The following is a 13,306-nucleotide window of genomic DNA, read 5'->3' on the forward strand; positions in this document are numbered from 1 at the left end:
ACACAGACACACACACCTGTGCCCTCTCATATGTAGCGTTAGCTGTGTGTTAGCATGCTGACAGCTTTACTTCCTGTTTCTGTCATCCAGGGTAACCAGATGACCCTGGTGTTCATGGAGAGAGAATACTCGTCCCCTGAGGAGCCTCACCTGGGCATCGTCCACATCGTTGAGGTAACGTCACCTGCACGTTCTTCTGTAATATTAGAAAGTTGACTCCTGACCCCGTGAGAGGCCTCAGAAAGCGTTTTACAGATTCCCTGTAAACACGTGTGCAGCGTAAGCTCTGGTCAGGTGGTCCACCTGTACCTGTCACTCAGCTGATGTCAGAACGTGACCTCGCAGCGGAGCCGATGACGATGTTTTCTTCGTGTCCTTCCTGTGCTTACAGGGAAGTTTCCGTCACTTTCGGACCGGTAACCCGGTGTCCCGAGAGGAGCTGATGATGGTTCTGGTCGGGCTGGAGTCTCTGCAGATCCGAGCCCTGCACTCCCAGTCAGCCCAGTCCGTGTCGCTGCGTGGCGCCGTGCTAGAGGGTGCAGAGAACCTGCCTGTTGGACGCCACGCCAACAATGTGGAAATCTGCTTGTGTCCCGCCAACTACCTGGGAGACTCGTGCCAGGTGAGGGACGGGTTTGGATCTGGGTTTGTTGGGGTGTTTGGTGACTCGCAGACAGGAGGTGGTGATGGTGGTTAAAGGTTAAAGGTCGTGATGTGTGTGTGCAGAAATGTGCTCCGGGGTACTACAGAGACACCATCGGCCTGTTCCTGGGGAAGTGCGTTCCCTGTAGCTGTAACGGACACTCGGACCAGTGTTTGGACGGATCTGGGATCTGTGTGGTGAGGAGCTCGGACTGCACGCTGCCTCCTGACGTCCTCTCGCTCTGATGTCACGGATCTCTAACCATTCTTGTCTCCGTCAGAACTGCCGGCACAACACGGCCGGCGACCACTGTGAGACGTGCCAGGGGGGGTTCCTAGGTAACAACAGCGTGGATGGTCAGGCCGTGACGTGCTCCAGCTGCCCCTGCCCGCTGAGAGCTCCATCCAACAAGTCAGTACCTCCACTCCCTACGCCTCAGCCGATTCCTGCATGTTTGTTGGGAATACTGGGAATTTAGCATGAATTTAAGGGTCAATGATTCAGCCACATTTAGTGTTTAGTCATCATTTCCTGTTTTTCAAACTAAGAGTCTCTCACATGCTTTGATGCTGTCCTGATTTGTAGTTTTTCACTCTTCTTCCTGTCTGTCTGTAGTTTTGCGGAGGGCTGCGTGCAGAGAGGTGACAGCATGCAGTGTCGCTGTATGCCCGGCTACGCCGGACCGAACTGCGAAAGGTAAACGAGTGCAGCCGCGCTCCAGACGTCCGTAAACATGCTCCTCACAGTGAGGTCAGCGGGCGACCTCGTCTCCATAGACTCAGGGTTCAGGAGCTCCGCCCATGTAAGAGGGCCAATCAGAAAAAATGTTGGTCTGCAGGGGGAGGAGCTTAAACAGCCTGTTTCAGACAGAGGATGAAGTGATGGTGCTGAGATCTGAACCTGAAACGTTCTCAGACATTAATAAATAAAAAATCTTGTTTGAATAATAAAGTTAAATACAAACGAATGATGTGCTGGTAGGAAGGAAAACGCCACACGCTGTGTATCCATCATAATCATCAGGTATTTCAGTTAGAAATGCTTCACCTGCCTCTCACAGGTGTGCCCCAGGTTTCTATGGCAACCCGGTGGTTCTGGGCAGCCGGTGTCAGACGTGCGATTGCAGCGGGAACTCGGACCCCAACATGCTGTTCACCGACTGCCACCCGCTGACGGGACACTGCCTCAGCTGCATGCACAACACGGCCGGGCCGCGCTGCGAGAGCTGTGCCCCCGGTTACTACGGCGACGCCATTAACGCCAAAAACTGCACCCGTGAGTTCGGCGTCCTGCGGTCACGTGATCAGGTTTGGCAGTGCAGGCTGCAGGTGGATTCAGCGTGTGTGTGCTTTCTAATGCAGAGTGTGACTGCTCGCCGTGTGGAACCGAGTCATGTGACCCGCGCGGCGGACGGTGCCGCTGCAAGCCCGGAGTCACCGGGCCGCTCTGCGATCGCTGCGAGGTGAGAGCGCTCTCTGAGGTCACCACAACATCTGTCATTTAAACACGGCCGCCATGATGGAAGTGGTCTAGAGCCGCACGAGGAGTGGACAGTGATCCACGCGGCGGCGCCATCTTTAGAACCTATGAATGTAGCTCGCACTCAGAAACGCCGCTGTCACAGAGTGATGACAGAGAGAGGTCTGTGAATACTTTTAAAAACATACATTTTTCTAAATGAGTCACAAAAAACGAGCCGTGTAAGAGACGGCGTGCTGGGTCAGGTGATTCATGATGTAACGAGGTCAGAGGTCAGTCCTGCGGTTGGTGATGTGTTTGCTCAGTTTCAGAACACGTGTGTCATTCAGATTATTGTTACTCCTCCTCTCAGGATGGCTCGTTTGGCTTCGACTCGTGCTCCGGCTGCCGTAAGTGCGACTGTGACGCCGCTGCGGCGCTCGTCCAGCCATGTGACCCTCAGAGCGGTCGGTGCGCCTGCAGGCCTGGAGTGAGCGACTCGAGCTGCCGGCAGTGCGCTCCTGGATTCTGGGACTACGGACCCAACGGCTGCAAGAGTGAGGAAACACAAACATCACACAAAAGAGGGGTTGGCGGGAAGGTTGGCGGGAAGGTTGGCGGGAAGGTTGGCGGTCCGATCCCCGCCTGCCTGTTGTGCGTAAACTGACCCCGCGCTGCTCTCTGAAGCCTCCCTGTGCACGTGACTGTCAGAAAGCTCAGGTAGATTAGCGCAGGAACATCTACTGCGTGACACACAGATACCTGCTAACACCGCCCACAGCCGCCATGTTATTGGTCAGATGATGTCATTAAAGGCTCTGACGGCACAGAGAGGTCAGTGTGAGGCAGCTGCAGCGGGCTGATCGGTCACTGCGCTGCATGTTGGTGTGTTTAACCTGAAGCCCCTCCCTCACCTGCAGAGTGCGACTGCAGAGGAGGACACTGCGACCCGCGCACAGGAGAGTGTCGCTGTCCCGACGGGATGACGGGCCGACAGTGTGACGGCTGTTTGCAGAGGTACAGCGTCCCGACGGAGGACCGGCACGGCGTCCACTGCGAGCGTGAGTCTCACACACTCAGAGGCTTTTTTGCAGCGTTTGCAATCAGGTGAAGCTCAGCGTGTGTTTTTCTCTCAGTGTGCGACAGCTGCGTCGTCGTGCTGCTGGAGGATCTGGAGAAGCTCGACAACGACTTCCTGTCGGCGTCGGCTCGGCTGAGGAGCCTGAACGCCAGCTCCGTGGCCCGGGCTCAGCTGCAGAGCCTCGACAAGTCCATGGAGGACGCCACTGTGAGTTCACGCACAAGCACACACCTGAGACTGCGAGCACCGTGCTGCGGGGGCACTAATCAAACTCACTTTCCCATGATTCAGCGGGCCATTGAGGACTACAACAACACACTGCAAGACAGCCTGAGTCGCACCGACATGCTGGAGGCGGAAATCGGCACCATCAGTGAGGACATCGAGGAGCTGCAGAACAAAGTGAGGAGCGCACACACACACACACACACACACACACTTAATCCTGAGCCAGGGCAGCGAGGAGGGCGGGGTCTGTTGTGTCTCCGGTGGTGCATTCACGGGTGATCGGAAAAACCTGACTTCATGATGCAGACCTGTCACCGGGCCGTAGGCTAACGCTAACATCCCAGACTCACGGCGACGATTCGGTTTCCGTTTGTTCAAACTGTCCGTCGACGTTTTACAGGCAGCAGGAAGAAGAACACACAGGTTTGTATCACACGTGCGTCATTAACACACATAAAATCTGAGAGCTGTCTTTTTTTCCAGACGTCGGCGATGACCAGCCGGGTCGGCGAGCTGCACAGTGGCACAAACAGAACGTACCGGCGGGCCGAGGATGTGTTGTCCCTCCTCAGGAACATGAGCGCCAATATAAACGGTACGGCGCGAGAACCGAGTTTCAAATCTGAAGACCTGACCGGAGGCAGAGCGATGCTTGGACCCATATGCTTGTGTGTCCGCAGAACTTCTGCTGAGGTCGAACAGTTCTTCGCTAAACGAGACGGAGGCAGAGGAGGATGGCGAGGAGAGGGAGAGGAAGATGAGGGAGGTGCAGGCCATGCTGAGGGAGATGAGGCACAGGAGCTGCACGGGTCAGAAGAAGATGGCCGACAAAGAGAAGGCAGAGGCTGAGAAACGTAAGTTTATTCATTTTAATGAGCCGTGATGAGCACGCTCAGTCTAACCCACGATCTGACGAGAGAGATGACCTTCAAAGTAAAACAGGAAATAAACAAGAGAACTGATACAGAACCAGGACATTAACACAGGAAGAGACCGAGCTGACCCAAACTCTGATGAAGCAGAACTCGCAGAACGGGATGAAACACTCGACAGTGTCAGGAGGAACCCGACGTGCTCTGAGAAGAGATGAACATCAGATCAGGGTCACAGACGACGAGTTAAACTTCCAGCAGCTCGTCGGACCTGTGAACCAGCTCACACCTGTCCGAGAACGAGGGATGAAGTATCTGCTGTAACATCTGGATGTTTGATGGTTTTATTAAATGTCTCTGACTCGCTGCTGATGTCACTTCAGCGTTTAAAGGCTAATGAGCAGGTTTGTGTTTGAGCTGACAGGACGCCCGTCTGTGTCTCGTGTTCTCGTAGTGTTGGATCGGGTCAGCAGGCAGCTGGTGGACCGTCAGGAGGAAAACGACAACCTAACTCGATCCATCAGTGACCGTCTCTCCCGCCTCCACGCTGACACGATGGACCTCCGAGACGCCCTGAATGAGGCCGTGAACAACACGGCGAGAGCTGCCGAGATCAACAACGCCAACGAGAAAAGCCTGGACGACCACAACGTAAGAGCAGCAGAGGAAGGAACATGGAGAACGTGGAGAACACCAAGTGATGACTAACCGCTGTCTGTCTGTCTGTCTGTCAGAGGAGGGTGGTGGACCTGCAGATGAAGTCGACCGAGGTGAGAAAACAGCTGAACGTGTCTGCAGATCACCTTCATCAAGTTAACAACGACGTGTGGTCCATGGTGCAGAACTCCAAAGAGGTTTGAATGTCACACATTAAACTTGTCTGTGTGTGCATGTGTCACAGATTTACAGGGGCCGCTTCATCTTCAGCACAGCCGTGATTCAGCCCTCAGTGTTCTCAGTCTGCCGGAATCTACGTCCTAACTGCTAACAGTGCTAACAGTGCTAACACCTGCTAACAGTGCTAACACCTGCTAACAGTGCTAACACCTGCTAACAGTGCTAACACCTGCTAACACCTGCTAACAGTGCTAACACCTGCTAACAGTGCTAACATCTGCTAACAGTGCTAAAACCTGCTAACAGTGCTAACACCTGCTAACAGTGCTAACACCTGCTAACACCTGCTAACAGTGCTAACACCTGCTAACAGTGCTAACATCTGCTAACAGTGCTAACACCTGCTAACAGTGCTAACACCTGCTAACAGTGCTAACAGTGCTAACATCTGTTAACAGTGCTAACAGTGCTAACATCTGTTAACAGTGCTAACACCTGCTAACAGTGCTAACACCTGCTAACAGTGCTAACACCTGCTAATGGTGAACCATGGCTGGTTACAGCTCACAGATCCGAGGCTGGAGCTCGGACTGTTTCGTTGTTCTGGCAGGCTCAGAATCAGAGTTCTTGTTGAAGATCAAAAACAAAAACTTTCTTCTTTAGGTCTTTACCTCCCCTTGACCAGGCTACGTTCCCTTCAGCTCTTTCTCTCCCTCAGGAGTACGAGCACCTGGCAGCTCAGTTGGATGGTGCCCGGATGCTGCTGGCCCAAAAGGTTCAGAATTTGTCTCAGACTAACTCTAAAATCCCGCTGGTGGAGAAGGCGGAGAAGCACGCTGAGCTGCTCGGCACCCTGGCCAAGAACCTGTCCAGGTAGGTGTACGACGTTTAGTTCTTGTGCTTCATGAAACCAAACACGACGAGCTGTGTGCGTCTGTCTGCAGTTTGATCGCAGAAACAAAGAAGGACGGATTCATAGACGTAACGCAGGCGTACAACAAGATCGTCGTCAGCATCGAGGAGGCCGAGGAGGCCGCCAAGATGGCCAGCGAGGCTGCCAACAGCACATTAGAGGTAAAAACACCCAAAATCACAAGTTTGTCCTTTGAGGTGACTTTAAAAACCAAAACTGAAAGTGTGTTGGTCTTGTTTTCAGAGCGTGAAGGGCCAGAACCTCGGTCAGAAGGCGGAGTCACTGAAGAACCACAGCATGGATCTGAAGGATGAAGTGGAGCAGCTGAATGATGACCTGAACACCAGTAAGCCCAGTTTGGATTGCAGAGATTCATAAAGGAACCCTTTCATCTTCCGTTTGCATCACCTTCGTTTTTCTGCTGCAGCTCTGAGGCCGCGACTGGAAGATGCTCAGCGCCGGCTCCAGGACGCCAACACCAAACAGGTTCAACTGACCGAGGACCTGGAGGCGCTCCGGAGCAACCTCAACGCCACCAAAAGTACGACCGTTTAAAACATGTTGCGCTTACACGATTTGGGTATTTAAGGTTTCCCACGTGACTCCTCACCGCTCACGGCTTCCTGTCGTCTTCTTCTTCTGTGCTGCTCAGACATCAGTGCACAGATCAACGAAGCCAAGCAAACAGCGGCTAAGGCAAACAGGACGGCCACCGGCATCAACGACACCCTGCGTCCTATCAAAGAGAAGCTGGACGAATGGCAGCGCACTTACGGAGACGCCAACGCCACGAGCGAGGACATCAACACCGCCCTGATGGACGCCAACAACACCGGTGAGTGATAAATGCTCGCTGCCATGCGCTGTGGGGATGATCGAAAGATTTCAGACCCGAGCACAGGCAGACGCAGAAACTGAGGTCAAAGTGAGATTAAATCCAAACAATCAATCCAAAATCCGACTGATCACAGAGATTCCAAACAGCTGGAGCGAGCCAGAGACAGTAAATACAAATGGCAAAAGGAAGTAGATCCAAATACAAAGCATGAGTCTTTCAAAATAAAACAGGAAGCAACCAAACACAGAGATAATGTTTGAGCATATGAAAAGCTAAGAAAAATTCAAGACTGAACCAACGAAGACCCAACGTACTCAAACAATCAAACGAAGAACTAACATTATATAAAATAATAAGACGGACGAATTCCACAAACGTCTGAACTGTCCAGAGCACGACTCACCTGAATGTCTTTGAATTTCAGGACTTTAGGGAGAAATGAGCAGTTTGAAAGAAATGATGAATTATTTAATTTGATTTGATGTATATAACACCAAATTACAGGAACAGTTCAAAGGTGCCACCTGCCACAACTGTTTGGGGGTTATTTATGAGCTCCACCAAAATAAAAGCATGTCAAACTGAAAACTGCGACTAATGACAGACAGCTAATATTCAGGAACCAGAAATGAAACTCGACTCTAATCATTCATCAGGTTAGGCTGGGGTTCTGTTTGAGCTGCACATCTCAGATTGTAAGAGTGTCAGACATTAATTTTGTTTGCCTTTGAAAGGTGTTCCAACCAGGTAAAAAGGCCTGGATGTTACCTGAACACTCACTGTAGGGGGCGCCGGTGAGACATGAGCTGTAAACTTCTGTCTGTCTGTCTGCAGTGCACAGGCTGGGTGAAGCTATTCCTGAACTCTTGAAGAGGCTGGGCGACCTGCAGAATTACTCTGTTCAGATGCCAAACATCTCCGAGAACATCAACCGCATCCGACAGCTCATAGAGCAGGCGCGCAATGCTGCCAACAAGGTACACCCACAGACTGTATAAAAAGATGGACCAAAAATGTGGCCATATTTGGATGCTATTGCTAGCTAGCTCATAGTGCTGAGTTGGGCGCTGTGTTAGTGCAGTGACCTCACAGCAGCCGTGTTATTGGTCACATGATGTCATTAAACATGCTCCGAAAGACTCCAACGGCACAAACACGGTCCAGAGGTCCAGTTTAGCCTAGCCGACAGCTAGCAGCTACAGCCACCTGTGTCAGCACCCACCTGTCTATAGAGGCCAAACAGTTTGTGTATGAGGCTGTAAACATGTTTATTTCAAATGTAAAATTTTAACATGGGACTGACTCACTGCTGCCTCTGCTGGATGTCAGAGGAACTGCAGGTTTTGATTTGATTTTTCAGTCCTGGAGGTCAGTGCTAGGTGTTTCCATCAGAGGTTCTTATCACAATCAGATTACTTTATTAATACCTAAGGAAATTATGTCATTCTAATAGTCTTTTATTGTCATTGTACATGTACAGCTAAATTGTGGGTCCTAATAAAATATAAATCATAGACACAGAGAAATATACACAAAATCATACGCAGACATATTGGAGAACAAAATACTTGCAAAGTGATCGGAGGCAGTGGAAAGGACCGAGTGTGAGTGGGCTGAGGGATAAGGGTTACTCAGACCATGGCTCAGATTGGTGAGGTCGGTGTGTAGGGGTGGGGTGTGGGGGCGGGGCCAGTGTTTGTTAACAGTCTGATTGGCTGTGGGGGAGGAAGCTGTCAGTGAGTCTGGAGGTGTGGGAGACTGAGGAGTGGGAGAGGGCCAGCAGCAGGACACGGAGGAAGTGCAGCCGCTGCTCGACCTTCGTTACCAGGGCGATGGTGTTGTGGGTCCAGGTGAGATCAGTGGAGATGTGGGTTCCCAGAAACCTGAAGGTGGAGACGGATTCCATTTATACTGAGAGGGGAGCGGACCTGTCTGAGCCTCCTGACGTCCATTACGAGTTCTTTTCCTCCTTCCCCATCCAGGTGAGCGTGTCCATGAAGTTTAATGGGAAATCAGGCGTTCAGGTGCGTACGCCGCCTAACCTGGCTGACCTGGCTGCTTACACCTCCATGAAGCTCCACATCAAGCTGCCGGACGCAGTGCGGACGCGGCGACAGGATGCTTCCAACAGTCAGTTTGTGTTTTACCTCGGCAACAAGAACGTAAGTGTGATTGGACGTCATGTCGCTCGTCTGTCAGTCCTCGTCGGGGTGTGTCTTTATTAACTGGGATAAATTTAGGACTTAACTTGGTCATTTAGACTCATGTGAACATCGGAGGTGTCGTGTATTTTAAATCTGTGTTTGGGGTTTGCAGCCGAGTCAGGAGTTCCTGGGCATGGCGTTGGTGGGGAAACAGCTGCACTGGTACTTCAACGTTGGAGGAGAAACTGCAGATGTGATGATGACAAACGACATCCAGTCCAAAGGAAGATTCAGCACCGTCTTGCTGGAGAGGTGAAGCGCACGATGTAACACAACACGGTGTCATTCGATTAAACATGAATGTTTATGCTAGCTGTGTGCAGGAGTTGTAGCACTGATCTGCTCCCCGTGTTGGTGCGCGTAGGATCCTGCAGCACGGTCTGATGTCCGTATCTATGGACACCACAACCACCAAACACTCTAACAAGGCTGAAGGAGATCACGGGCTCCTCAAACTCTCGGCCAATGACACCGTCTTCTATGTGGGAGGATATCCGGATACTTTCACAGTACGTACTGGAAGAGCTGTAAACCCCCCAGTTACAGAGCGTTTCCCCGTGTTACGCTTATTTTAGTCAGTACAGTAAAACTGAGCAGGTGGAGCCAGAGTGAGAATAACTGAGAACGCCTGTGATGGTACGCAGGCTCGTTGATGTTTACACATTAGTGCCTCGACCACAGGAATAATGAAGAGTTTCCACTTTCTCTTTTTGTCTTTAGCCACCTGAAGTGCTCGCACTGCCCAACTTTAAGGGCTGCATTGAGCTGGACTATCTGAACGAGGAGGTGATCAGTCTCTACAACTTTGTGGACGTCTTCAATCTCAACACCACAGTGGACATACCGTGTGCCAGGTCTGTCTGCTGTGCATCTCATTTCAGTGTCATTGTGTAAATGCAAACGTTTGTGTTCTTTCTGTTGAATTTAAGCTTATAGCTGAACAGTGACGCTCACAGACGAGTGGAGGAACGTTCATCACTTATTAAATGATGAAGTTTTCATCATTTTCTTATTTCCTGAGATACTCTGGTGTGTTTCAACTCGTAACTTTGTCTCTTAAATATGTGTGTGTGTGTTTAACAAACAGGATGAGAGCCACCTCTGAGCCCTGGGTCAGTGATGGAGCCTACTTTGATGGCACCGGCTATGCAAAGTTTAATTTTTCTCAGTCAGATAGAGGTTACGTCGTGCAACAGGAAATCAAGCTGCTGTCGCAGAACGGGATCCTGCTGATGATGCAGAACGAGGTAACGCTGCTTATACGCTCACAGACCCTCAGAGGGCTGCTCACCTGTCCTTGTAAGCCCCGCCCCTATTATAATGAAAGAAGATGCTAGTTGCACTTCCTTATTCACAGCAGTGGGTGCTCTTTACACACAATCCCTGACAGCTCATAGCAAAAATGCTGAAGGCCTTAGAATAGAATAGAATAGAATAGAATAGAATAGAATAGAATAGAATAGAATAGAATAGACTGGGTTTATCGTCATTGCACCTACAATGACATGACAGTGTTCCTCCTGTAAGAACTAAAGAGAACAGTACATATTTACATACACCAAACAAACAGATCACATGCACAGCATGAAGAGAGTTCACAGAGTAATCAGGTGACCTTACTACGCCCACATGGGCGGAGTCCAGTCGGTGCGTGCAGCACACAAAGCTGCCTCATTTCCACACTCGTGTTCTACGTTATCTTCTAATAACCTGACATATTGGATTCACATTTGCAGGTTTTGCACTTCTTCCCTGGTCATCATCACTTCTGTTATTCTCTGTCGTGGTGACACTCGTGCAAATACGGAGCCGTCAGAAGAAGCTTGAGTTACTTTTTACACAGGGTAACTGGAAGAATGAACTTTTCTACTCAAGCACTCAGAGCGCTTTATACAACAGGCCCGAGCTGCAGAAGTGCAGATGTCCTGTCCTTCTACTGAAGTACAGATACTTGTGTATAAAAATACACTGACTCAACTTCTTTACTCAAATACAGTAAAGAAGTATTTGTACTTCATGAGCTCTGAACAAGCCTCATGCGCAGCAGCACTTTAACATTCAGGCTCTGATAGCTGCACCATAGCAGCCAACCTTCCCGTTAGTGGAAGGGTCGACCTCCTGGACCGGGGTCATGGCCATCAAATGTCCGGCTCTGGTTCCCACTGTACTTATTACACACATATCTGTATATTTTCCTGTGTAACTGGATTTCTTTTCTGTCTGCTGTGCAGAAAAATCAGTTTGTGTGTGTGGCGGTGCTTCGTGGCCAGGTCAGGCTCTTCTATAATATTAACGGTTCTCTGGTGGACGTCGAGCCCGTGGCTCCGCCTGAACTCTTGCAGATGAGCAACGGCGAGTCCAACAGTGTGAGTCCCTCTGCGTGGTTTTTCATGTTCCTACTTTGAAAGCATGCCGATCACTCTGATTGCTCCTTTTAGTGGTCAGTATTGTGTACTTGTTTGTGATGTGCTGCATTTTTTCCCATATAGCTGGATCTCATCGTCTGGCGTGAACTACTTATGGTGAGGAACAACCAAAAAGAAACCATCAAGACTACCATAAAAGGCATGCCTCAATTTGACAACAGCTGTTACCTGGGTGGAGTGCCAAAGGACAAGATGCCTGAGCTGTACGTGCACTAAGTTTCTTATTGCTCCATTTCTAAGCTAACGTTAGCGAGTCTGGAACTGCATGAGTGGAAAAGAGGCACAGGGGCAGGGCTAAAGGGGGCATCTGGGGTGGCACAGGCCCTACTGACATTTGTATGTTGCCCCCTAGAATTGTTGTCATGTCAATGATTGGAGATTGGAGCGGAGGATGGGCAAACCTAACTCTTCTTTTTTAACGTTATAAATTAAATATACAATATGAAAAATGTAATAAAGGCTTTTGAATTAAAACAAATGGAAAACAATAAATTATTAATTTTAATTAAACATGAAAAAGGATGTGTGAGACACTTACTTATTCCACTTATTTACTCTATTGAACATTCGCTGTCCCATTTGACAGTAAACCCAACAAGCAGCTACCTGCTGCGGCGAGCCTTGTTCCGAGGAAGCAGCTGAGAGTAGCTCTAATAATTCATCTCGTTACCTCGCCACTAAGTCTTGTGCTTTGGGGCTGCCTCATATGTTTTAATGCATGTTTATGTCGACAGGAGGCCTGTGAACTTTCAAACTGTGCCTTTGTTTAGCTCATTTTCCAGATTTGCACGAGTCCTATTATTACTGCCCTTTGTAATGTCTTGGGACTTTTCTTTTGATTTAATTTGAAGTCTTCTGGGTTTGCTGGTCTCACTGAGTACTGTCCAGGCAGCTACAGAGATTTTAAGCTTAAAGATGCTGATAGTTACTCGGTCAGCATCAGACAGCAGATTTAGGTTAGCAGCTAGCTGGTAAAAGTAGTATTTTAACTAGTGGACACAAACCTGTAGGAAGTGTTTTCTAACGTGATTTAACATGTTGTGAACTTCTAGTTTCTAATTGGATTAAAATTCAAAGTTATTATCAGGGATGTGCTCTGGGTCACTGACACTGAGTTCATCGTGTTTGTCTCCCCTCAGGTTAAAGGACAAGTTTCCTAAGACAGGCTCTGTGAAGGCCTGTATCAGGAACTTGAAGGAAAGAACACAGTATATCAGCCTGAAGAAGGTGGAGACCTATGGGGTCAGCTTTGGCTGCCATGACAACCTGCTGGTAGGAGGACACACTGAACCCATCAGCGTGTAACAAAAAGGAGTGAATGCAGGTTTTTCATGTTGTGTGTGTGTGTGTGTGTGTGCGTGTGTGTGTGTGTGTGCATGTGCAGTTGGCTCGTGAGGGTTATTTCCCAGGTCAGGGTTACCTGAACTTTAATGTGACGGATGCTTCTAGCATCATGAACAACTTCTTTGCCGGCCTTGGCTTCAGAACTGAGAAGACCGATGGACTCATGTTCTTCCACAAAAACCAGGTCAGAGGAAACCCTCAACCACTTCCTGTTGAACGTTGCCTCTCAGCTGTCTGTTTCCCGTATTCTTCTTCTGTCCTGATCTGTTGGATCTATGATGTGCTGACTTCTTCCTTGTTTCAAACTCTTGTGATTTGCTGTGGCCACAGGAGGACGTCTGTCAGGTGTTTTTGCAGAAAGGCCACATCGTGGTGCAAGCTGGCAACAAGGCGATTAAAACGCAGAAGACGTACAACGATGACATCAGTCATTATGTCACCATATACAACAATGTGAAGGGG

General features: G+C 49.7%; 1 protein-coding gene across 2 annotated transcripts in view; it reads left to right on the plus strand.

Moving 5' to 3' along the window:
* The window catches only part of lama5 (laminin, alpha 5), a 71,599-nt gene that overhangs the window by 49,666 nt on the left and 8,627 nt on the right, over positions 1-13,306 (plus strand). For both annotated transcript variants that reach the window (XM_085147393.1, XM_085147395.1), the window contains exons 39-69: positions 91-174; positions 392-622; positions 727-840; positions 924-1,054; positions 1,259-1,339; positions 1,704-1,918; positions 2,005-2,105; positions 2,475-2,658; positions 3,022-3,162; positions 3,238-3,389; positions 3,474-3,584; positions 3,894-4,005; positions 4,091-4,264; positions 4,737-4,933; positions 5,017-5,136; positions 5,838-5,992; positions 6,064-6,193; positions 6,276-6,378; positions 6,460-6,573; positions 6,685-6,867; positions 7,705-7,847; positions 8,853-9,032; positions 9,187-9,326; positions 9,439-9,583; positions 9,795-9,928; positions 10,162-10,321; positions 11,306-11,440; positions 11,564-11,703; positions 12,640-12,772; positions 12,885-13,028; positions 13,175-13,305. In XM_085147393.1, the coding sequence (XP_085003519.1) occupies positions 91-174; positions 392-622; positions 727-840; positions 924-1,054; positions 1,259-1,339; positions 1,704-1,918; positions 2,005-2,105; positions 2,475-2,658; positions 3,022-3,162; positions 3,238-3,389; positions 3,474-3,584; positions 3,894-4,005; positions 4,091-4,264; positions 4,737-4,933; positions 5,017-5,136; positions 5,838-5,992; positions 6,064-6,193; positions 6,276-6,378; positions 6,460-6,573; positions 6,685-6,867; positions 7,705-7,847; positions 8,853-9,032; positions 9,187-9,326; positions 9,439-9,583; positions 9,795-9,928; positions 10,162-10,321; positions 11,306-11,440; positions 11,564-11,703; positions 12,640-12,772; positions 12,885-13,028; positions 13,175-13,305 (4,418 nt within the window). The remainder of the gene's footprint in view (positions 1-90; positions 175-391; positions 623-726; positions 841-923; positions 1,055-1,258; positions 1,340-1,703; positions 1,919-2,004; positions 2,106-2,474; positions 2,659-3,021; positions 3,163-3,237; positions 3,390-3,473; positions 3,585-3,893; positions 4,006-4,090; positions 4,265-4,736; positions 4,934-5,016; positions 5,137-5,837; positions 5,993-6,063; positions 6,194-6,275; positions 6,379-6,459; positions 6,574-6,684; positions 6,868-7,704; positions 7,848-8,852; positions 9,033-9,186; positions 9,327-9,438; positions 9,584-9,794; positions 9,929-10,161; positions 10,322-11,305; positions 11,441-11,563; positions 11,704-12,639; positions 12,773-12,884; positions 13,029-13,174; position 13,306) is intronic.

The sequence above is a fragment of the Neolamprologus multifasciatus genome, chromosome 20 (assembly GCF_963576455.1).
Source record: "Neolamprologus multifasciatus chromosome 20, fNeoMul1.2, whole genome shotgun sequence".
NCBI lineage: Eukaryota > Metazoa > Chordata > Actinopteri > Cichliformes > Cichlidae > Neolamprologus > Neolamprologus multifasciatus.